Raw genomic sequence first — 25,750 nt, forward strand, 5'->3', positions numbered from 1 at the left:
GACTAAAACTAACCCTGAAACTATTTTAAACTGAACTAAAACTATAAACATTTTTACACAATAAAAACTAAACTGAAACGAGCAAACCTGCTCTGGAAACTGAAAGAAGTGAACTGCGTCAAAAACAATACATCGAAACAAACAGAAAACAAACAAAAAACAAAACTAGAACTAACTAGAAAATACAAAGCGATTACAACTTATGAATTGTGTAAGTTCTGGACAGTAACCTGTTGTGTGAGTGACTGTTTTTGTGAAAACATAAAGCCGGAGTGTTTAGGCTGTTGGTCAAGTTGGATTGTCTCCGATTGTGAACCTAGATCCGGATGGCACTTTGGCGCTATCTAACGACAGGTCGCCATGCTGATTTAAAAAAATCCAGGCTTTGTACGAAGATAAAATTGGCAGATGTTATGAAATATAGTTTTATCTCGGTATTCGGAAAGTCTCCTCTTTGATTAAATTGTCTAGGTGATAGCTGTTCTGGGATATCAGGCTTCCAGAAGGTTGCATGTCGATTGAGTTCCCTTGAGCTCATCGTGCATCTACTAGTCAGGTCTGCTGCGGTCGGTGTGCGGTCCCGGTCCGCCGACTAGCTGTCACTGCCGCTGCTTTCTGTTCAGTGGCGTGGTCTTTGTGGCAAATTTAGTTTCTGGCTTGGTTCTAATTCATTTGGACTTTACCAGCTCGGTCACCATGGGCAAAAAGGAAGAAGAGGAGGTCATCAGAATTGCGAAGAAGATCGATAAAATGGCGCAGAAGAAAAACGGGGTAAGATGTGTGTGAGGGAATGAATGCCGATCTGACTGATGGTGTAGCTAACATGAGCGCTAACTGGAAAATCCAGTCAGGATCGGGCTCAACGTGTGCTAAATAACCCCAAAGTTGTCAACAAAAATTCTGCACTGTTGTGTTGTTCCGCTGACGATGGTTTTCCGGTCCTTGCCCTCAGCAATTAGCTCCAAAGCTAACCTACCTGTTGTTATGACTAATGGGTTAGCCGCTAATTAGCTCCCTTGCGAGTCTGTTTATGTGAATGGCAGGTTTCTATGTTGCTAGGGCTTAGCCACGTAGCATCCTACTAACCGCTGTCAGCTTTATGGCCTCGCAAGGCAATAATACAATTCTAGATCTGGTCACTTTTAGCTAATTTAATGACTGAATATCAAATCGTTAAACAAATTAGAGTGATATTGTTCTGTTATCCTTCGGGTTAGGTTTCATTTTCGGGCTTGTTTGGGGGAGGTTTCTTAGTAGCTAATTGGCTAACTGTTAGCTACCAAGCTGCCGCTCCTGTAGTCCAAGCATCATTGCATAAACATAAACAAAGCTGCAGCTAATGATTATCCGTTAATCTGCTGATTATTTCCTCGATTAATAAACGGAACCTTAAAGTGTAAAAGATAATGTAATCAAAAGACTGTAACAGTCCAACATACAATCTAGAATCCCCCAAAAAATGAAAGTCGGGAGATTGGAAGAGATTACCATCATAGTGTAAGGAAAGAGTTAGCTTCATAGTTTCAAGTCAATTGTGAAATGGTACTCCGCACAGAGCTTATAAATAGGAGCCTAAACGTCAGATAATATAGACAGAATACGTGTTCGATGCCCAGCGTACATGATCACTGAAAATATCTTAAAATGACCCTATCCTGAAGTATAATTACACTAATCCAACGGCACATGAAAATAGTATGATTTCTCTTGTGCTTAATTAAAATTTAGAGGGGTGGTCTATTATTAAAAATGCTTACTATACAGAGTTTCTCCTCAAGAGCTGTTTTTCTTGTGTGTTGTGTGTGCGAAAGGAAGTGTATATTGGGATAAGCTCATATAGTCTGTCAGTGAGTTTAAATACTACATTTTATGTTAAACGAGAATTTGAAAAAATGTGAGATTCAGTAAACTTCAGAAGTTTATACCCCTAAAAAAGGTTTTGAGCTTGGACCAATTTGTAGCTTGTATAACTTTCTTTTGTAAAGTCTGTAATTTCTCAAAATAAGTAGGATAACATCAAATAAAATTAAAATGTCTTTGACAAATAACCCAACACAATTACATGATTTTGTTAATAGCAATTTGTCATTATGACTCCTAAAATTTAGAGTGTGAAACCTCCAAAATTTTGTAAAAGCTTACCCCATTCATAACCCTACTGTTTTCTGGATACACGCATGTTCTACATATTTTTGGTTTCTGTTTGAGTAAAATACCATAAAATTAGTTTTTCCACTATTTAACAATAACATATCTCATTTGTTATGCAAAGAAAATAGATTTCCATTAAGATTATTATTATTACTATTATTATTATTATGATTATTCTGTTTTTTCCCAGTTCACTGACAAAGCAATTGTACATTTTTCTGTCTGCTTAATATAAGTACTTCAGGCTTAAATCCAAAATATGACACCCCCCCCCCCCCCCCCCCCCCCCTTCACTTTGCTTTTGTTTGTTTAAATGGTAAATGGACAGTGTTCCTCTGGTGTTACTATTATTAATACTATTATTAGTAATAATAATAAAGGCAATCTGTTGCACATGCTTCAATGAGATTACTCTAGCAGAGCTGGAGATCTAGCTACAGTCTTCGTTTAGCAGATGTCCTGCCCTGTCTCTTGCCTACCACATTTAACACATTTAATTTCAAAGAGACATGAGGGGTAGTGCCCAAAGTCTGACCTGCACAGGCCAATCTGCTCAGTGTCTTCCTCAGTCAAACCAGTTACCACAATTGCTGCAGAAGCACCAAAATAATGTTGACTGAATAATTAACTTTGCACTGCAGTTAGTCATATAGGTGGATACGTTTTTCATTAATGTAACTTACATTTTAAATGGTATCAGAATAATTTAGCCAATGGGGCACAGTGGCTTTACTCGGCAGACCTGGACCTCCGATGATGTGACCCAAAAGATAAACACTGGTCACAATAACCTGGATGTGTCATCTTACTTTTTAAAAGCAGACGAGGCTGAAAGGCCAGTATCAGTTGTTCAGACTGTTGCTGCTCAGCTTCCATATCTAAGGATTCCTAAATTACGTATAATCTGGAGTAGATTGAATCCAAAGAAGCTGCCAGTTTGAACAACATTTGTCTTTTAACTAGTCTTTTATTTAAAAGTGGCCAAAAGGTGTTAACAAATTTTTGCTCTTGGTGTTTGTGCCAGATGTGCAAATGTATCAGCGGTAACATGTGTATAGATCCTGCCATATTACTGAGACAGTGCAGAGTGTTGAATGAGCTGCCATTAGCACAAGCTTCCATAACATAGCAGGATGTTCGAAGCACCACATTTTCCTTTTTTGTTTTACTATGTTTTCTTGTGGCTAAACACAGCTCTGGTCTTACACATGTTGATGATAGAGCTGAGTAATCAGTTTAGAGAAAACAAAAAGTGTGTTATGGTCTAAATGATCATCCCTCCGCTTTATTCTGCAGGCTGGAGCTTTGGATCTCTTGAAGGAGCTGCGCAGTATCCCTATGACTCTGGAGCTACTGCAGGTATCATTGCTCATATGTTCTCTGGCTCTGTCCTGGACACAGGCAGCGCCGAAACCCAGATGCTCTGACACCATGTCTTTTCCACAGTCTACCAGAATCGGGATGTCCGTTAATGCCATCCGTAAACAAAGCACAGATGAGGAGGTTACATCTCTTGCAAAATCCTTGATCAAGTCATGGAAGAAGCTTTTGGGTAATTATTATTTTTGTCTTCTATAATGTACTTGGAGATATCTTTTGCATGTCTAAAGCTGTTAGGCATGCTTGTATCAACGCCTATCGATCTTCATGAAATCGAGCCAATTTTGAATTCCCCCCCCCCCTTTTTTTTTTTACTGTAACACATTGCACTCTGCCGGGTACACCAGCTGTCAAAAATGTCCTCTTGTTCTTTTTATAAATTGCTGACACCAATTCTCAACCCACGGAGTTGTGAGTAAGTGAGCTGTTCAGCAGCACAAACAAATGAACAGCAGCCAGCAGTTTGAGTGAAGATTTGAGTAAAGACAAGCATCAGCCAGAGAAGATTAGAGAGAAGAGATGTTTTTATTGAGGTGTAAAATAGACATAATACTTATAATTTTTCTAAATGCCTAAAGAGTTTGTGGTTTGTAAAGTGAAATCAATACCGCAGCAGGGGATTGAATGTGTCTTTTCTTTTATAATTGGATCTATACCTAAAATCTGGATTTCTCTTTGAGTTTCACTGTTTTTTGTTTATTATCCGTTTAGAATGTCATAATGATTATTGATACATAGGCCACTCATTTCCCAGCCTTATGTTTACGCTTTAAGGGAAATTACAATGTAATATTAATTTTGTTTAATCTGGCTTGATTCCTCCATTCTTATTGCATACCTTTGCCCTTGCTCACCTTAAGGCCCTTTCCCATTGGATGCGGCACGCACAGTGCTGTGCTCTGAAACCCATTCATTTCCGGCTGCGAAAATCAAGGCGCGCCAGTACTTGTGCATGCCATGGTCATCTTCATCTGCAGCGCACTGTGATGTTTCTGTTGGTTGTGCGAACGACCAGTAGAAACGAAGCCTACTGCTGCGCCAGTTCAACCACATGACGCAACCACACAAATTTTGGATTCTTTGCTCTAGTTAGCGGTAATTGCAGCCCATGCTGCGTCCGATGTGAAAGGCTCCTTATGTTTTATGGCTGGCTGCATTTGTGGTCAAGGGCATGAATGTGATGGTAATTTTGGGCTTTTAGTAATTTCTTTGAACTTTTCTTTTTCTTATTTCTTTTTAATGAGAAAAATCAAAAACAAAAAAATTGGGTGTAAAAGTTTGAATTTATTTTGGATTTTCTTTCATCCACATAGGGTAAAAACACATCGGGTCAAATACAGCCTCAAATATATACATACACTCAAATCTTTTAAAACATGCTGAAGCTTCTGCAATGTCTTTTTAATTTGACAAGGCCTATAGTGATCATGATTGATTGCACGCTCATAACTACAACTGGTAGTGTGTCTTTGCCAGCATAAAAATGATTTGTTTTACAGGACTCATCAGACTCTGCAATACTCAAAACTAACTCCAAGGAATTCAGTGAAGATCTAAGAAGGAGATTTGTAGATTTATTCAGCTGGGAAGGTCTCCTCTAAACAACAACAGGTTCTAAAATTATCAGTTCAAATAAGAACCACCAAGCCTCAAGCCTGCCTTGGAAACTGCTGGAAACACCAGTGTGTTCACTCGACAGTGAAGCAAGTTTTAGAGAAGTTCTCACCATCTCAGTCCACTGAGAAGGTGAGAACAAAGAAAGAAGCAACTGCTCCGAACTTGAAACAACACGAGCTCAACTGAAATTTGCAGCTGCCCACATCGACAAACCAAATACCTTGTCGAAAATGATGAGGTATGAATGGAGGAGTAAAGGTGAGGCTTTTAAGCCTAAGAACACTGTCAAGCAACATCGTGGGAGTGGCATTATGCTCTGGGGCATAATGCTACAGTTGCTGTCAGTGCTACTGGTACGTTGCACAAAGTTGATGGCATAATTATGAAGCAGAGCTGCCTCCAAAATTTGCAACTTTACCCCAAATCAACAACTTTATGGTTGAAACTTGGACACAGTTGGGTGTTCCATCAGGACAGTGAACCCAAAAACACATCATAACTGGTTTTGGGATGGATAAAGCAGGCTAACATTAAGCTTCTGGAATGGCCTTCCCTTCACCTCTCACTTCCTTGATTCTGATGCCTTCTTAATTCTTCTCACTCATTCTCCAGATGAGCCAGGAGCTGCAGATAAAGCTTCAGAGGAGAAGAGGAAAGAACAATCAACGCCTGTCGTCTCTCCTTCACAAGGAAGCCCAGAGGCAAAAGAAGAAAGGTAATAAGGAAAACTTTTTTTTCCTCATGCACGCTTTTAGCAATGCTCTCCATTTTAGTGTACACCTGGAATACATCTTTCATACTTAGGAGTTGGAGAAGATATAAACCAAGCCTCAGCTAAGCTAGTGTACTCATAGTTCAAGCCTTGAGCCTGGATAAATGGGAGAGTTGCCTCAGGAAGGGCATCTGGTGTAAAGTCAGCATCACATCAGACATTCAGATCCATCCACTGTGATGAGTCCTTGGGAAACAAGTTAGCAGCTGAAAGCACCTACTATATCTTCTGCTTCTAAGTGTGTTTTGCTTCAGAACTGATTATGACACTTCTTATTGCTCCCATAGCAGCTCCAGCAGCAATTCCAGCAGCAAGAGTGAACCCAGTGAAGTTGCTCCCAACACATTAATCAACACCTTTCCTCGTGCCCCGAGTACCTCTGACTCCATCAGGCTTAAGTGTAGAGAGATGCTAGCAAGCGCTCTGCAGACTGGAGGTAATCTGAAACGTTAATATCACAAACTTTCCAAAGCACTTATCTGTAATTGTGTTTTCTTACTCTTTGTTTTTGTCCACTGCCTGATACTTTTTCCTTTACAGATGATTATATCGCTATTGGTGCTGATTGTGACGAACTTGGAGCACAGATTGAAGAATATATCCTTTACATTATAATAATGTATACTTTATTGATCCCCGTGGGGAAATTACTAATCAGGTGTCCGGGGAACACTGTGTAGGGACAGTACCTTGCTCAGGGGTACCTCAGGGTAGCTGTTCGGTGGATTTGAACCCCCAACCTTCCGATTATGGGGTGACCACGCTACCTACTGAGCTATCTCTGCCCTCTGATTGAACTCTTTAGAGGCAGAGTTTTGTTATTTCATAATGTTCTGGATATAGCTACTGTCTTCTCAGTGTCTGTTGTGTATTTTGGTGCTGGTGATATAAATGAGCACATTGTGCCTTTCATCTTTTGAATCACTTGTTTTGTCTGAACACTAGCACCCTTTAATTATAGCGTGTTACACAAATAAAGAGACACTGGAGAACCTAAAACAAAGAACGGTAGGCATGCTTGATAAATGACTACATTAACCACTCTAATAATCGACTAGAAGCATCAGCACTAAGCCACCTGAAAGGCCGGGGATTTCTTTTTGTTGTTATTATATAAATTCATTGGTGAAGTTGAATTCTTTGACCTGCAATTACGCATCTTCCAAGAGTTTAAGAACACAGACATGAAATATAAGAACCGCGTGAGGAGCCGAATCTCAAATCTGAAGGATATGAAGAACCCGAATTTAAGGAGGACCGTGCTGTGCGGGAGCGTAACCCCTGAGCGGATGGCTAAGATGACCGCAGAGGTGTGTGAGCTGTTGATGGCACAATCTCAAGAGACAAACAGTGCCCTTAGTAATTGTCACTAATTATATATTTCGCTCTCTCACGATAGCAGATTTAGTTTACTTAAACACTTATTGGCACTTCTTTCTTTCTTTCTTTCTTTCTTTCTTTCTTTCTTTCTTTCTTTCTTTCTTTCTTTCTGACTGACTGACTGACTGACTGACTGACTGACTGACTGACTGACTGACTGACTGACTGACTGACTGACTGACTGACTGACTGACTGACTGACTGACTGACTGACTGACTTATTTTTTCCACCGCTGTAGGAAATGGCCAGTGATGAGCTGAAGGAAATGAGGAAGAATTTGACCAAAGAGGCTGTCAGGGACCACCAGATGGCCACCACTGGGGGCACTCAGACTGATCTGTTCACCTGCGGCAAATGCAAGGGAAAGAGCTGCACCTACACACAGGTATGGATATGCAGGCTGCCTATAGAGGTCTTTGTGGAGGTTGTAGTTATTTAATTTGTTCAGACAATGTGAAATCTGATAAAGCCATGTATATTGGTATTGATAGAGCATACGCTGATTTAGTAGTCTATGATTTTAAGTGACTTTCTTTTTCCGTTTTCTTTCCCAGGTTCAAACTCGTAGTGCTGATGAGCCAATGACCACGTTTGTCTTCTGCAATGAATGTGGAAATAGATGGAAGGTATGTGCCCTAATGCAGGTTTTGTTGAGTCAGTCTTGGAATGCATTAGCCTGTAGACTTCCATCATCCATCAGACTTAAACTTCAGCGATAGAAGTTTAGATAGTGCACTAAGCTCGTTTACAGCAGAGATGTACCAGTTGTGGAACCAGTCAAATGGTTAAAGATACAGTTTGGCAGATGCGTAATGCTGATGTCAATATTTTGTTTGTTTTGTTCCATCTTTTGGGTCACGGAAACAGAGTAGCTGTCTTTTGGTGTTAAATTAGCAAAACATTTATTTTCAAATTTACACTTTTAAGCCTCAGTCCTGCTTATGTTATTAATGTAATACAGGTTTGGGGTATACTAGTAATTAAGTCTTCCCAAGTTCTTGGTCTCAAATTATATTGATATTTTTCCTTTAAAAGAAAGGAGATGAAAGATATTTTATTATGTTTGCCAGTTCGAAATGATTAAAGAAAGCATTTATCTGTTTGTCAGGAAAAACGGCTAATTGATGCCACATTCAGGCTCATGTTGATTAAAATCTAAAAGGGCCTGTTTGTAGAGGTCAGATTATCAGCCGACCATCCATGGGAGTAGATTTTCCATGACTGCAGGGTCTGCAAAGACCGCACTTGCTCGACGTGTATGTTAATTGAATGTGTGATAGTGACTAAATACACAGTGCACACATATCTGGTGTGTGAAGCTGTTGTTGCTTTTATTGCAATTTGTTGCTCTAAAGGTATGCGTATGGTGCCCTCTGCTCTGTTTATTTATTTATTTTTTAATTTATTTTTTAAATAAACAAATGCCATGGCCAAGAAGAAGACTCATGACTCTGCCTTCTATCTACTTGGTTGTAACTTGAAGATCAGTGTTGCAACAACAAAAAATCCTATCCCATGATTTTTTTGATTTTTTTTTATTTGATCATTTTTATTATAATAAATTTTTTTTGTTCTAGTTCTGCTGAATCTGCGGCATCATCCACGGCACTCCTACAAGTAGCAAAATTCCTGGACCAGATTCTGTCTATCTGCAACAGATTGGAGCTTTCTATTCTGTGGTACATGGTACACAACATGCCATACAAAGATGCCACTGCGGTTATTGTTTAAGTAAATATCTTGTTAATAGATTGAGCTCATTGTTGGTTCCCTCAACTCCTTCCCCTAAAAATTATTTTACTAGCGTTATTAGTTGTTTCTCACCGTCAGATATATGCGATGGATCTTATCATGCTCTTTTATCTGCATTTTTTATATGTAGTTTTAACACTTTGGACAATGTTGTTTTGCTTCCCCCTCACAACATTGCATTGTTTTATTTAATTTCCCAATAAAGTGTAATCCATTTGATTAAAAAGAGCTGCTTTTCATTAGCTGTCTTTTATGATGGGTTTTCAGTCTCTTCTGGTTATTTAAATCTTTAAAATTATACTAAGCAGGTCGGATCTGAGAGAACAGACATCTTCTGTGTGTGTGTGTGTGTGTGTTACAGAGTATACATTTGTAATTGATGGAATATTCATCACATCAAAGCGAATGCTGATGTATGCATATTAATCCATCCAGGGACAGGATAATATCGTTGGCTGGAGAAGGGAAGATGCACCAATTGTTTTCGGCTTCCTCCAGGATTTTTTTTTTTTTTTTTTTTAAATAGCCAGGTGCAACCACTTTATGTTGATGGGCTGTTCTGCTGCTTCACCACCACATAAAGTGAACAGTAATACAAGATTAAGATTTTTTTATTCACTGAAAAGGGCTAAAACTGAGGAAGGCCTGGTGGTAGACATTACACTTCTCTATATGTTTTATCTCACGTTCTTATTTATTTTTTAATTGAACCTTTGACGAAACAACTTTTTTTTTTATTGTGAATTCGATGACCATTTTTATGAAAGAAGCTCCCTGTATAAAATTCAGACACAGCAAAATATTCCTATATAGTTACAATTAGGTCCATAAAATTTTAGACAATGAATTTTAAATCAAACTGTCAATGTGTGAGTTAAGTAGAATTTATCTTATTTATTTAATTAAATGGGTTTAACAGAGTGTTTGTACCTGTCAAACTATGTTACCTTTGTACCTAAATATAGAATTTAAAATTGGTTCTATGCTAGGTTGTCTGTTATGTGTAGACACAACAACACAACACTGGTTCATCTCTTGCTTTTATGTTTCACAGATCAGGGTTAAGTGGCTTGACAAACAAACAAAACAAAAACTTAAAAGATAAAAGCAGCTAATTCTCAAAGATAAACTTTAAAAGACCTTCAGGAAAAAAAAAAATATTATACTGTCTGAAGATGCGGCTCAAGACCTTTGCACAGTACTGTGAAAGAGTATGAACTTTTCAAAGTTTATAAAGCATTTCAAAATAGTGTGGTACACAAGTAACTGCATATTGCTACAATCCTCTGCGCACTTAAATTAAAGTGTTTTTGTTTAATTCTAATTGACATGTTGTGCTCATGTGAACGTTACCGTGTATTTCAAGGAGTTCACAGAATTCATTACTTTTGATTTTAAATGTTCTTAATTAGGATTTCACCTGATCTGCGTTATTTTTAAAAGAATCATGAATTTAAACTGCTCAAACTTACACAGGGGCAGATGTACTGAAAGAATTCTTCCATTCCTATCAGTGAACCGAGTTGGTTGAATTTGCTGTTAGGACATTATTAAAGTCGTTTCCTGACACATTTTACTGATATTGGTGTCATGCAGTTTGCTGATTAAATCATTCCAGAGTCAGTAAAATTATTGTGCTTTATTTTATCTTAATCGAAATGCCCACAAGTCATTATTTTCTCGAAGAGTAGCAGAAAAAAAAAAAAAATCAACCATTTACTGTAAACATTCACATTATTCGTATTTTTTTTAAAAATGTATTCTTCAGTAAACTCAGCGCAAAATAACACATTTCATATAGTAAACAGAAAAGAAAGAAACATTTATAGGCATCACTCCAAACCACTGGCTTAGGTTGTGTTTTGAGGTTGATCCGCGCAGTGAACCCATCAACTCAGATTGCACGCAGGTTGGTAAGAAGTTCAGATCAACCGGCCTGTCCGCCAATCTTTGTTTGACATGTGCTGTCGTCAGCCTCTGCCCTACCAAAGTGAACAGATGTAGTCACGACTAAGAAATCAAGACAAAACACTTAATATTTTGGCCAATGAAAGGGACAATTTCCAGTAAACTGACTTCACGCTCCAGTAACCACGCTTACGGCAAGCGTTTGAAAGTAACCGCTGCCCATGAGAAAGATGTCGTAAAACTGAATGTCAAGGCACTTCCCCATGTGAGGATCTTGTCTTTGAGTGACACGTTTGTGAGGCAACAAAGTAATTCAACTAAAACTATTAGAGTACATAAAAGTATTAAACACTTGGCAACTCCAATTTTACTCAGTGAAACACTCGATAAAACGTATGAGCACAGACTGGTAGCTTTGGTGTTGCTGCTAACCTGGCCGGAAACCTACTGTCACTGATAATCATGTCAAATTATATATCATAGACGAGCTATGTAATCTTAAATAGTGATTTTTTGGTAATTTCAAAGTGTATTCCAGAAGGTTCCCTAGAAATGACTTTGAATAAAGTCTAGTTAGCCTGAGAAGAAAGTCAAATAAATACGAGCAAATACTTAAGCGGAAATTGAGAATGAAAAGCTTTAGATTTAAAACTTAAGAGCATCATAAATCTTCTTACTCTCAGCGTGAAAACAGATTCCATTCCAGCTGTTTAGGCCTTACAACAATAGGAATTCATATTTATTTGGGTTTAAATGATGGAATAATTTTCCTTATATTTAGTCTCAAATTAGAGTACCTTCAAGGAAACCTTCTGGAACGTTATTAGGAAATTACAGACCTATAAAACAGAGCCATATACTCTTTAAAAATAACATTATTTAAAGTTTTTTTGACAGCTTAGTAGAGTTTGGTCCATCACAGGACTTTAAATATGATTTGTACTTGTTTTTCTGTATTGTTTGTATACATCAATAAATAAAAAATACTTCATCTGGTAAATAGAATTACTTATGTCACACTTGTAAAACTATAATAAACCTATGAGGTGTGCAGTGAATAACACTTGAATTCAAATAAACATCTTAGACAGGCAATCTTTTGTGGTTAAGCTCAAGTAACAAAAGTTAAAACACCCTTCCATCGTTGATTTGAGTTTCTTAAGGAAACGAATTGCACGCCGTGACAAGAGCTGTTGTCACTTTCTGTTACTTCACTGATCACCACGCTTACAGTATTTCTCAATCACGCACAGGTTCTACATGAACTGGAGTTGCCAAGTCGCTGTCACAGGTACTGAAGTGTGAGGTTAGGGGACCAAATGGGGTGAAAACAAGGTAAAATCAGTACAGTACCCCACAAAGCTGCCTGCAAGTAGAGCTAACGTGTAGCCTTTGACTTGAGCTTTGATTTTTGTACGCAGGAAATAGAACCAGGCGTTTCCACATAAAATACCCACAATTCCATTTTTACTATTTACAAACTCATAAATATATAGTCTACAGTAGGAATCATTTTCCCCCCAAACGATCATACAAAAAACAACAGACCATAAAAAACTCTGAACACAAATAAAATAGATTATTTCTATCAAAAGAAAGAAAAAGAAAAACAAAAGAATTAAAATGTATTCATATTCCTTTGGAGTGTTTTGCTTTGTTGATCTGTAGCAGTACTTGTGATGTCAAGCCCTCGGGAGATTTTAAGACCTGAGTGTCTTCAGTCAGGTGCAGATCACAATAGCGCTGAGATCCCTGGGAGGGGACAGGCCCGAGGCCTGATTCATGTAATCCTACACTGAACATACAAAGAAAAAAATTTAAAAAAGGGGGGTAAGGTCTGGGAGAGGGGTAAAGAGAGTTAAAAGATCACAGGTCATCACCACCCTAAGATTCAGGGGACTGCTCTGACAGGGTGTTGAGCAGGTTTTTGTAGGCTGGGGAGTTCATGTAGCGGGGATACGAGTCTCTTTGCATTAGTGTGTAGATCTGCAGCTGGGCATCGTCAAAGGTGTGCGATGTGGGCTCCTGCATGTTCCTGTTAATCGTCTCGCGCACACGGGAGTCGAGGCTCACCTGGGAGTCGAGAGAATAGCCCGTTAGGGAAGAACAGCGTGTGCTCTTTTTGTGCGACAAAACCTTGAGAAATGTCACTGTTTGCTTCACGACTGAAAATTTGATGACGACCTGAAAGCTAATAGACTGTAAAGAAAAGATGGACCAGGGCTCTGTGCAGTCACTCACTGAAGCCTCCAGTGGAGCATTTTGGCTGTCACCATCTAGCAGCTGTCACCATCTAGCAGGCTTATTCAAGGCATGGATCACACCAGTAAAACCAAGAAACCTTTACAATCATGCAGTAGTGGCTTATTGTTCTGTATTCTCTGTACTGATATTTTCCCCAAGGGGACAATAAGTTACAAAATGAACACCATGCTGTATAACAAAAAGAATCTAAACTAGTGATTAAGAGTGGAAGTCCATTAAGAAAGTGCCCAAACAGGAAGAAAGAAACAGGGTCATTTTTTCATTCTTAGCCACTCAGAGCCAAAGGCTGCATCCATCTTTTATATACAGTCTTTGAACTGGTTAACTTAGCTTTGCACAAAGACTGGAGTCAGGGGGAAATGGCTAACCTTTGCCTAATGCTAACAGTTTATATCACTAGATGTTTAAAGCTCAATATGTAAGGAGTGTGCTGCTGTTTCTAGATGTTCTAGATGCGCCCTCACACTCACACATACTTTCAGTATTTGTTCGAACAGGTCGCTAATATTTGCAAAACGATTAAATCAAAGCTCTCTGACCTCTTTAGGCGATAGAATGGAGATGTAGTCTTCGTAGATGACCCGAGCCTTCTCCTCTATCATACTCTTATTGGTCTCTTTCCTGAACTCCTCACAGGCTAGCCAGAAAAGCATGTTCTCCTCGCTGAACTCAGTGCGAAGGAACTGTCGAAAAGCGTTTCTCCCCGCTGGACAGCACATCAGCTTGTCAAACGACTGCCCCCATGAGTGCACCTCCTCCAACGTGGGCTTAGGACTGTGCAGAATAAGCGAGAGAGTGCCTTTAGCCAAGAGGATGCATTTACAGTGGGGCAAAAAAGTATTTAGTCAGCCACCGATTGTGCAAGTTCCCCCACCTAAAACGATGACAGAGGTCAGTAATTTGCACCAGAGGTACACTTCAACTGTGAGAGACAGAATGTGAAAAAAAAATCCATGAATCCACATGGTAGGATTTGTAAAGAATTTATTGGTAAATCAGGGTGGAAAATAAGTATTTGGTCAATAACAAAAATACAACTCAATACTTTGTAACATAACCTTTGTTGGCAATAACAGAGGTCAAACGTTTACTATAGGTCTTTACCAGGTTTGCACACACAGTAGCTGGTATTTTGGCCCATTCCTCCATGCAGATCTTCTCGAGAGCAGTGATGTTTTGGGGCTGTCGCCGAGCAACACGGACTTTCAACTCCCGCCACAGATTTTCTATGGGGTTGAGGTCTGGAGAATGGCTAGGCCACTCCAGGACTTTCAAATGCTTCTTACGGAGCCACTCCTTTGTTGCCCGGGCGGTGTGTTTTGGATCATTGTCATGTTGGAAGACCCAGCCTCGTTTCATCTTCAAAGTTCTCACTGATGGAAGGAGGTTTTGGCTCAAAATCTCACGATACATGGCCCCATTCATTCTGTCCTTAACACGGATCAGTCGTCCTGTCCCCTTGGCAGAAAAACAGCCCCATAGTATGATGTTTCCACCCCCATGCTTCACAGTAGGTATGGTGTTCTTGGGATGCAACTCAGTATTCTTCTTCCTCCAAACACGACGAGTTGAGTTTATACCAAAAAGTTCTACTTTGGTTTCATCTGACCACATGACATTCTCCCAATCCTCTGCTGTATCATCCATGTGCTCTCTGGCAAACTTCAGACGGGCCTGGACATGCACTGGCTTCAGCAGCGGAACACGTCTGGCACCACGGGATTTGATTCCCTGCCGTTGTAGTGTGTTACTGATGGTGACCTTTGTTACTTTGGTCCCAGCTCTCTGCAGGTCATTCACCAGGTCCCCCCGTGTGGTTCTGGGATCTTTGCTCACCGTTCTCATGATCATTTTGACCCCACAGGATGAGATCTTGCGTGGAGCCCCAGATCGAGGGAGATTATCAGTGGTCTTGTATGTCTTCCATTTTCTGATGATTGCTCCCACAGTTGATTTTTTCACACCAAGCTGCTTGCCTATTGTAGATTCACTCTTCCCAGTCTGGTGCAGGTCTATAATACTTTTCCTGGTGTCCTTCGAAAGCTCTTTGGTCTCGGCCATGGCGGCGTTTGGGGTCTGACTGTTTGAGGCTGTGGACAGGTGTCTTTTATACAGATGATGAGTTCAAACAGGTGCCATTCATACAGGTAACGAGTGGGGGACAGAAAAGCTTCTTACAGAAGACGTTACAGGTCTGTGAGAGCCAGAGATTTTCCTTGTTTGAGGTGACCAAATACTTATTTTCCACCCTAATTTACGAATAAATTCTTTACAAATCCTACCATGTGGATTCATGGATTTTTTTTTCACATTCTGTCTCTCACAGTTGAAGTGTACCTCTGGTGCAAATTACTGACCTCTGTCATCATTTTAAGTGGGGGAACTTGCACAATCGGTGGCTGACTAAATACTTTTTTGCCCCACTGTAACTACAAAAAAAAATCAAAACACATTTTTGTACAGCGATATAAGCTGACCAGTCTTCACAGTCTGTGGTCCCTTCCTTGACGTCATAAGATGCCTTTCGGTTCCTATCATCTCGATCTTCATTCCTAATGGTAACACAGACATATAAACATACTTGGTGTGCGAAATAAGAATTTTATACTATTACAGTTACTATGAATACATTTAGCTTTCCTCCATTTTATTAGCAGGTGTGCTTACAAAGAAGCTCTTTATTAGTATATTTATTAATCAAACAAATACATCAATAATTTATATGAAGTGCAAGTTAAATGTAGTACAACATATTCGGCCTTTAAAGTCATGCACAAGTCCACGCAGAGTGAATGTGCGTATGAAATCAAGTAATGATTATTTCTACTGTGTATGACACGTCATAATGTGTCTTCTAGGCCAAAGTGTGTATTCATGTAGCTTGATTTACTTAACCAACAGCCGTGATCACAAACATGTAAAGTTAACTATAATGAGAAGAAGCTGAGACCAATAATTGTCATTTTTGCTTGAAAACCTACTTTGTAATTTGCTGTATGCACTCTCTCTGTATGTACACATTTAACCGCCGTTTATTAAATCGTGTGAGTGTGCTCGATGTTACGTGGCTGCACTGATATCTTTGGACATGAAGCATTGCAACTGCTTTCCAAGTACTGGACGCTTCATGGGCAGCAACTAAATAGTGTCATGATAAATGATTGACAGATGAGCTCCCTCCTAGCCTCCTACAACGGCACAAACACCAAGCGGAAACTGACCGGACAAACGCCTCTTGTGGGCTGTCCACTCCTGGGTTCTAAATCAAAGCCAGCATGGCGGTGCTTTTGCAAACTGTCTCTTATATAATGAAAATAGTTCATTTAATGGTGTTTCCAAATAGGGGTGCAGATTTATCTCAGTGGGTTAAGCAGGAGACGCGTATACTGTAAAACTAATCCAGAACACCTGGGTTTGAATCCACCCTGAGGCCACTGTCCTATCAGAAAAAGGTTAAACAGCCTCACAAAAAAAAAGTTTGTTTTCCCCCCAAAATATTTGAGGTTCAGTTGTAAGTTTAAAAGTTTCTTGCAACTTTAGCCATATGTCAGTATCGTTTAAATATGCTCCTGTACTGTACTCAATTACAGAAAATTACAGAGTCAAATATATATTCCACCTCCAACTCTAAATTTCCAGTAACACTACAGAAATCAAGACAATTAATGGGCTTATTAAAACTGTGAAATGGTCCCAGCAGATGCACTCCCTGCATGATCTTTAGTTCGTTGTTGTCACAGTGCTGCTAGATACAGATTCGCAAAAAAAAAAGAAAAAAATGTCAAGCCCATGAAGCACAAGCTGAATCCTGCGGTTGAGACACGGTAGCTGAGAGCGTCCTGCCTTGTGTGCAATAATGTCGGCCATGTTTGTGCCACAATTGGTGATTTCTCAGTTGGGGAAACACCTACCAGGAACAGCTACAGCAGCAACACCAGCAGAAGCAGCATGCATTCGAGCCCCGTGGGTTAGCCTGGCCCGGCTGGTCCTGCTGGGCCGGTGCAGTTCCCCCCGCTGCCGACTCCTGCTGCACCGACATCTGCCTCTTTCGCATCTCCATCCGCTCTGATCCCATGGGCTATAGACAGAGGGGAGGGGAGAGGGAGGCGTTGAGTTCAGACTCTTCATGTCAGAAATAGTATTCAACAGAGATTTTGTCTTGTAAGAAAAATCTCTTGGCCTGCAATGCATTCATGTGATACAAATCAGTCCCAGGGTAACAAGGGTAGTAAGGGCATCACTGGGTGTTCTGACAGTAGAGCTGATGATAGTGTGAAATCCTGATCACGAGTCTATTTTTCCCCCTGGTACTTTCACCAGGACAGCTTCATCAAATTTATTTAGATTTGCCTCACAGGTTGACACCAATCTGTTTCTTAGATGGGCTGCTGATGCTTTCTGGTCGAAGCATGTGCCAGCATCCCCAGAGGTCTCGCTGCAAAGGAATGCTGTTTTGAGGAAACAAGTATGGAGTAACACTTTGCTGATTTTGTTTTGCCTGCTGCCAAATACGCACCCGCCAAGAACATTTCAGTCTTTCTAATCTCAAACTGGCTGTGTGCTCTCTCACACACTCCAAAAAAACAGAGAATGGATTTTAGACCATAGGTTCGATATCTGTAATCCAACATGTAAAATTTGTGAACGCCTTGTTGTAAAAGCACCACATTAAAAGATTTACAATGCTCACTGAATCCAAGTGGAGCAATAAATTAAATACACTTGCAAATATTGAAAATATTTGCCTTTTTTCAGGGGGAGTGGGGAGGGATTTGTAGTTGACAAGCTCAGATTGTCATGAACCTCTGGGCTACATTTATCATGTACATGAGTAATTACTGTGACTATAGGTCTGTAGTGTATTCATCAGAATCCCCTTGGTGTGTAGGCCTATAGACTACAGACAGGCTATGCTCAGAGAATGACTTCTTGTCTGATTTTAACAAATGTGTCATCATCAGGTCAGGCACTGCCAAATCCTGTCAGATCATTTATGTAACAAAGCTGTCGGCATCATCCGGCCACTACCTGACACAAGAAATGATGCTTAAAAAATGTCTAGAGATTTGGTCCACGGGTGGCGGGGAGGGCTGAAGGCGCAGCTTGCAAATCTATAACCGCAGCATCGCTCTATCACATCCTTCAGAGAATACAATACCGTTAGGTCATTTCTAAAATGGATCCGTGTTCTCACTCAGATTCGGAGCTGGCTTCAGCTGCAGATTTCGTGCGCCTTGCCGAATGGCATATTTTACGCGTTAGGTGTTCGGGTACTTCAAAGCTGACACTATTGCAGTAGGCTATGCTTCGACTCAACAGCCATAGACGATGAAATGGGGGGTGGTCGTATCAATTCAGAGAATAAATCATGATAATGCCAAATAAACCGCTGTTCTCCTTCACAGCGGCATAAACGTGGACGACACTGAGGTTTAATGGCCCCTGGGCGATTTCTCAGCAGAAACCATTGCATTAGCAAGTCGCGAATCATATCAATGGGAAGTGCCACCACGAAGAACCGTAGAGCTTCATCGCCCTGGACAACCACCGAAAAGACACTGCCTAGACCCGTTAAAAGCCCGCTGTACAGCTAGATAGTTACATGCCATTAAAGAAAAAAGAAAAAAATACCCATGAAACGGCCTCAAACGCTCCGCTCACAACATGTCAGTGCAACGATACATTGCTTTTTCTACCAGTACTTACAATTTCACCATGTATGCACAGCGAGAAGAGGTAATTCTTTGCCTTGATTACATCCGATGGCACATAAGGCTCCCCCCCCCCCCCCCCCCCCCCCCCAACCGGCTGCTTCAAGTCAGTACGCATGCGCCCTCTCTCAAGCTCGTAGTAGACCGACGAAGAGCATAAAACCCTACAGTATGGCACAGGTTTGCTGAGCAGGTACTGAAAGACTCCAGTAAGAGACCATTATAGGAATAACTGCGTGAGGCAAGTTTATTAGAAACTCGTACCAGGTATCTAAACAATAAATTAATAAAACATCCTAAAACTTAACGCTACTGCTATTAAAAAATCTCAACATATTTAACAAGAATACCAGGGGGGAAAAAACACTTTTTAGTCGGGGTGACTGCGCCAGTGAGGCTTTGCTTGAAGTCGCTGTCTGTGGTGCTGAAACCTTCAGCGGCTAATGAAGTGCACCACTGCGTTCAGCTAAACCCTGCAGGAGGATGGCATGACTTTGCCAACTAATGTTAAATCATTTGTGAAGTTTAGTGTGATATTACGTCGTGAGAGAAACCCCGGAGCTCATATTTCAACGCATGGATACGCCATGCACAAATTCAGATGCATACGGTATGTTTTATCCGCTCACAGGAGAATATATTTGTTTAAACGCTTTAAAGGCTTAACCAGAAACAGGGGAGGGATGACGAAACTATTTATTTGAATACTGTTGCAATACTTCTACCTCTAAATCCTTTCAATGTGAATTGTCTCTTTTGGATATAAGTGAATAGGCTTCTATTTCCTCCTCTATCCTCCCCCTTAATTTCCTTTCCTTTACAGAGTATTATCTATCAGACTTGAGTGTTTTAATCCACAGCACAGGCCTGCGACCCGTGTTATTCTAAAAGACAACACTGCCACCTGGAGGTTGACTGAGCTACGGCACTAACACGATGTGCTCCGTCCATCTACAACATAGGAAGACACCACATCCTGATGACTTAAAGTGTGCCCATGGATTTCAACATGGAAAGCTTTTTGGAGTGTTATGAGCTCTCACTTGGTTTTCCCTGATCATTTTACACATGTGCACAGGCATTACAGTGTATAATTATGCAGTACAATATATTTTCATACATCTTCAGTGTGATCCATTATATGCTATTAATGACACTTTTGCTTTGACTATAGGCCATGTATTGCTTTTTTACTATCACCAGGTGGCACTGTGCCCACAATACCTGTCTTTTCTGCAGAACTAAAGTGTAACACACCCAGTTTATTCCTCTTAATTTACACCAGAGCTTTTGTGCGGTGTCTTTTGGGGCCATGTTGCCAGTCAAGATGCCTCCTGGTGCCCTAAAAAATAATCTCACCAATTCCACTCTGGTATAAGAAGTGGTACAAAATGTGAGTGTGGAGACTCCATGGAGAACTGTTCTTACACTTTCTGCAAAAACCCAGTACTGTTCTATGACACTGCCAGTGGCTCCACTTGGGAAACAGACATTCATCTGTTCTGTTATTTTATCAAAAAAGGGGGCAAAGAGTGAATTTGTTTCCTGCTCACATTATTTACTTTGTGACTGAGCTCAACCGGGGTGCACTTAGAGCACTGACACGTCTTTATTACCCCCGAGATGTTATCATGTGACTTTCTCCACAGCACTTCATTTAACACCTCCCCTTGTGTTCATGTTAGACCCACAGATAGCCCTGTGAGATTGACACATGCACATACACACAAGCAATAAATGATGCTTATGTGGGTGTATGCTTTAACGCACACACACACTTCCTCAGATGGCACAAGGCCGAGCAGAAGTGGGAATTTGCCTGAACACACAAGGTCACAAAGGAGAATAGGACGACAGAGCCGTGTGACGAGATGAATAGAATCTTTCAGTGGGTGATTAAAGTGATTCAAGTCATTGTGTGGGTTAAAGGGAGACAGAATGAACTTTAGATTTGATTACTGGAGCTAAATATGCAGGTAGGTTCTGGAGACGGTCTATGGTTACCAACTTAAACACTTCAAGAGATCATGCATGGTATCTGTGAGAAGCTGTTCAATCAAATCAATCAATCAAATATAATTTTATCTCTCTTTGAATCTAACTTGCCATTTTTGCTTTTTTGTTGTTGTTTTGTAATGAATTGTTCTGTTCCCCTGAAGTGTGTTGATCAAATTGCTGTTTGCACTCTAAATGTCAGACTCAGTTTAATCATGCCAAATCAGTTTTGCTAATTATTGTAACTGAGTCACAGATTCATCACTTCTTTTGCTTTTAAATTTAACATCACTTTATCTACGTAACAGCTACGTCACAGAGGGATCCAGTTCAGCACAATTATTTAGAGGCAAATAAATTTGTTTCAGGATAATTTTTTAATACTTTGCAGGACAAATAATTTTGTAGCTTTGTGCACAGCAACATCCTGTAATACTGGATCCGCTTTCTTAAATGTCATGAAAATTTTGTTTGTAATTTTGAGTTTTACAGTCCATTCAGAGCCTGTGCTGATCTCTGGAGCTGAATCGAGTCATAGACATTTCATTTCTCATATGCTAATGTTTAAGTTTATTTCAAAGGTACAATGTACTTTTGCATGACCACTTATGCCCATCATGCAGTTATGCCAGATTTAGCCATGTGGTTATTTTCATCTGTGGTTATTGGCAGGTGGCATTTACACACAATGAAATAAAATGCAAAGGAATCTATGAATAAACATGAGCCTGAAGCAAAACCTATAACCATACAACATATCAAACAAATGTCAAAAGCAAGTATAAAATTCACAAACAAAAGCACATGAACACGATTACAAAAGGTTTTCATGCCTGTTATGAAAAAGCCAACTGCAGAAAAGCACTGAAAAGCATTTTAAAATGCATTCTCGTCTATATGGATGTTTTGAATTTTGGTTAAAGAACTTATTTTTCACTAATATGGGGATGGTGTGCATCCTCATAGACGGGAGGTCACCATGGGACAACATAATAATAAGTAACTGTAAATAACTGTAACATAAATAAAAATAATAAACTGGGAGGGAACTTGTTTAAGCATTGCTGTATAGAATATGTATGTCTATTCCCAATGCCAGAAAGTAAGCACAGTCTTGGCTTCTCCATTTTAATTTGATTTCACATCTTTGTTCATTTGCATTAATGTGAACGCTGCTGGAACATTCGCTCAGGTTGTTATTCTTTCATGTATTGCGAATCAATTCTGTTGCCTTGCTCCATGAACACTGTCTGTTGTATCTCTGCCGAACCTGGAGGAGGAATGGAAGGCCCTTTTCTTTCTCGCTCTTTGAATTGAAGTGTCTAAGGACACAGAGTGATCGGTGCTGTGTACCAGTAGCTCAGTTTGACTCAAGAAAGTTAGTGAACACAGAAAGCATCATTCTCTGCTTGAGTCCGCCAGCAGTCACAACCACCCACCAAAATGGAAAGAGGTCTCATTGGACCTTGGACCTTGCTAAGATAACAACGGGCCAAGCCATTTTTTGGTAGAAAATAAGTATCCATGTGCCAAAGGTGAAGTTCATTATCCAAAACAAATCAAATAAACTCCATAGTCGATCATTTTAATAGCCTGATATCAAAAGCTGCACAGGAATGATCTTCACTGTGACAGACTGAGCATAGACTTAGTAGACTCAGAGTTATTCTGACGTGAAGATACGTCAGGGTGTCCTGGCGATCTGAAGGTTTCAACCTGCGCGTCAGTGTCCACGGTTTGAAATCAGATTGAGACGTTTGCTGCAGCTCGGTGACAGACTGACAAAGCCCCGATTTTTAAGTTAGTTATCTGCATCTGCTAAGGCAAGATAACTCCTTACTTGCTCTCATCAGTATATGTTAATAGAAAATGTGTAACTCAGTGCTTTATCATTGTCTACCATGAGAAGGGTTTTTATGGCTTTCTAAGATTGATGTCAACATCCACAAGTTCTCCACTGACTCCTTTCTCATTATGGAAACAGCTCCCTTGTCCTCACATGTCTCTTACAATCCCTTCCCCACTGTGAATAGCAACACGACTCTCCTTACTACAGAAAGCCATCAGAAATCTTTGTTTATCCCTTTACCGAGAATGATTCTGTTGCCAAACTCCAAGCAAAATCACATTGTAAGCCTGTGAGTGTATCCACAACACTCTGATTCGGTCATTACTTATTAAATATCGCACTGAGATGTTAATGCAGGTTGTCAGCCATTTTTGTGTGACTGACCATGTGATTTGGTTTTTAGATTTCTAATGACTTGTATCACACTATTTCAAGGCACGCTATCTTTTAATCTTCTTAAGCTCCGTTCAAACAGGAAGTGCATCCCTGAATAGAAGTTTGGCATGAAGCAAAAAAAGCTGATGATGCTACAAGAGCAATCTGGTTGCCGTAACAACAAAAGATAGCATGAAGGATGTCTCATTTGCTGAGGATTACAATAGTCAACAGTAGTATTCTGTTAATTTTTAGATATCTTGTGTTGATTATTGGCGCTGTCTTACATAAGAACCATACTGCTAAGCATGTTGAAAAATCTGTAAAATATATTCAGAGGAAAATGTATTAAATTGTTATAGAGTTTTAGGTTTACTTAATTAGAGAGACTGCATGAGTTCCATGAAAATTAGCTCCAAATAAAATGGTAGTAGTAGAATTAGTATTAGTGCTATATATAACAATAAATAATAATTTTAAAAAGCAATAGAAAAAAACAAACAAAAACTACACATCCATACCTCAAGGCACACCATCTCCTGTTCCTCTCGGTCTGGGTCATTATAGTTGACTGGGTACCCCGCACCATGCCGGTAGGCCCGGACCAGTCTCCGTATCCGCTGCCACATCAGGGCCCTAGTGCGTTTGATCCCCCGCAGTGTAGACGTGGGCCTGATCTCCCACTGCCTCACCGCTCTAGCATATGGCATGCTCCGACCATGAGGCCTCACTCACCATGTGAGGCTCAAGTCTCTTTGAGATCATAAGAAATCCAGACTTTTCACTCCTTTCATCTCTATGTTGTCCCGGCATCCGTTCTGTAGCACATTGCAACAGAGAGAGCGAGAGGTGGGGAAAAGCATGAGCGACCCTGACGAAGAGAACAGTGTTTACAAGGGAGAGGGCAGAAGGGGATTAGGACAATGTCCCCAGTGGATGCAATCCTGATTCCTCTGTGCTTTAGTGCGTCTCACCAGCTTAGGCCAGATTAAGCCTGGAGGTCTTAGTGTCTGAGTTAGATGGACAGTGAAGGGACTAGTGGTAGACCTGGAATCATTTGTGATTGTAAATGTTGAGTTCTATTCCAATGGAAATTGTTAAATGGACCTTGTAGAAGAAACATTTAGCAAAAATAAGTCTAACGCTATTGATATGCACGCATACAATCTGCTGGCAACAGTGGTGCCAGCCTCTTTTTATTAGGGGTTTTACTGAGAAGATTCTGATGTGTCATACTTGTGTGCTTATTACAGACATGCATGGATCAACACAGATCTAACGTCTTTGGTGTGAGCTCTCATCTGACTTTAGTGCTCTGTCATCCACACAAATCCACAAAGTTCAAACACCTCATCAGCCAACAGCAAAGCTGATTGTGATTGATTGGCTGGTGTCTTCTCATTTCCAATCCTCTGGAATATTTTAAATGTTACAGTCTATATTTATAAATTCTACTTTCTTGTGTTAATATTTAAGCTTTTAACTTTGTCTTGGTTGTGTTTATTAGATTTCATTAGTCAACTGAAATGTAATAAATGCAACCACGACAAAATATTATCAACTGACTAGGGTAATAAATTATTTACGAGCCACCAATTTCCACCATGTGCCTGAATTATTTAGATAGGCAGATATAGAACATCTTCTTGATATGTTAATAATTTGAATAAATGAATAAATAATTCGGCTACAGCTCTCAATACAATGGCAAACTGAATAAGAAATACAGGTTAAAACATAAGATAAGATAAGATAAGATAAGATAAGATAAGATAAGATAAGATAAGATAAGATAAGATAACCTTTATTAGTCCCACACGTGGGAAATTTGTTTTGTCACAGCAGGAAGTGGACAGTGCAAAAGTTATGAGGCAAAAATTAGAATACAATAAGAATAAATACAGTACACAACTGTACAGAATAGAATAAAATAAAATACTATATACAGTAGAATAAAATAAAATAAATATACAATAAGATAAAAATAGAATACAAATACAAATACTATATACAACTGAGTAAAAATACAACGATGACAGAAAGGATTATTGCACTTAGTATTATTGCATATGTATGGATGTGTGTGCTTGATCAGTTAAAGTCTTTATTATGGAGTCTGACAGCAGTGGGGAGGAAAGACCTGCGAAATCTCTCCGTCCCACACCGTGGGTGCCGCAGTCTCCCACTGAAGGAGCTGCTCAGTGCTGTCACAGTCTGCTGCATGGGGTGGGAGATGTTGTCCATCAGGGATGACAGCTTAGCCGCCGTTCTCCTGTCACTCACCACCTCCACTGGGTCCAGAGGGCATCCTAGAACAGAGCTGGCCCTTCGGATCACCCTGTTCAGTCTCTTCCTGTCCCCAGCAGAGATGCTGCCGCCCCAGCAGATCACGCCATAAAAAACATGCTCAAGCAATGAACAGTAAACTCTTTAAGTGGCCCATATCAACACATGGTAAATGGCAGTGGGTTGACATTTGTAATTTAAAACCAATATGCAAGAATATTAAATGAAATATTTTATCTTTACTGTAAAGATCAGGATTTGCTTAACTGTGAGTAACTAATGGTATTTTAAAAGTGAAAGTTGTGCAT

The 25,750-nt window shown here is 40.0% G+C and overlaps 2 protein-coding genes across 4 annotated transcripts; one reads left to right on the top strand and one right to left on the bottom strand.

Annotated features, from left to right (window-relative positions):
• Positions 1–550: 550 nt before the first annotated feature.
• On the top strand, positions 551–9,281 carry tcea1 (transcription elongation factor A (SII), 1). 2 transcript variants are annotated; one of them, XM_080861859.1, is made up of 10 exons: positions 551–771; positions 3,448–3,510; positions 3,598–3,703; positions 5,761–5,863; positions 6,211–6,356; positions 6,461–6,517; positions 7,076–7,230; positions 7,540–7,686; positions 7,856–7,927; positions 8,879–9,281. In XM_080861859.1, the coding sequence occupies exons 1-10, from the start codon at positions 697–699 to the stop codon at positions 8,885–8,887; spliced, it is 933 nt and encodes a 310-aa protein (XP_080717985.1). In that variant the 5' UTR covers positions 551–696; the 3' UTR covers positions 8,888–9,281. The 2 variants fall into 2 exon arrangements, with proteins under 2 accessions (XP_080717985.1, XP_080717984.1); XM_080861858.1 differs by having other exon boundaries at positions 553–771; positions 6,208–6,356.
• Positions 9,282–9,432: 151 nt separating this feature from the next.
• rgs20 (regulator of G protein signaling 20) lies at positions 9,433–23,866 on the bottom strand (the record flags this gene model as incomplete). Of its 2 annotated transcripts, none has more annotated exons than XM_080861860.1 (5): positions 9,433–13,034; positions 13,766–14,000; positions 15,704–15,778; positions 17,138–17,304; positions 23,678–23,866. In XM_080861860.1, the coding sequence occupies 5 exons, from the start codon at positions 23,864–23,866 to the stop codon at positions 12,846–12,848; spliced, it is 855 nt and encodes a 284-aa protein (XP_080717986.1). In that variant the 3' UTR covers positions 9,433–12,845. The 2 variants fall into 2 exon arrangements, with proteins under 2 accessions (XP_080717986.1, XP_080717987.1); XM_080861861.1 differs by lacking the exon at positions 23,678–23,866 and adding an exon at positions 18,933–18,996.
• Positions 23,867–25,750: the final 1,884 nt, after the last annotated feature.

The sequence above is a fragment of the Rhamphochromis sp. 'chilingali' genome (genome assembly GCF_963969265.1).
Source record: "Rhamphochromis sp. 'chilingali' genome assembly, chromosome: 16".
Lineage (NCBI taxonomy): Eukaryota > Metazoa > Chordata > Actinopteri > Cichliformes > Cichlidae > Rhamphochromis > Rhamphochromis sp. 'chilingali'.

Excerpts from the sequence above, each read along its gene's own strand:
- tcea1 (XM_080861858.1), top strand. The coding sequence starts at position 697 with ATGGGCAAAAAGGAAGAAGAGGAGGTCATCAGAATTGCGAAGAAGATC. Across the intron at positions 772-3,447 it reads TGGCGCAGAAGAAAAACGGG|GCTGGAGCTTTGGATCTCTT; the intron begins GTAAGATGTGTG and ends TTTATTCTGCAG. Across the intron at positions 5,864-6,207 it reads CCAGAGGCAAAAGAAGAAAG|CAGCTCCAGCAGCAATTCCA; the intron begins GTAATAAGGAAA and ends TTGCTCCCATAG.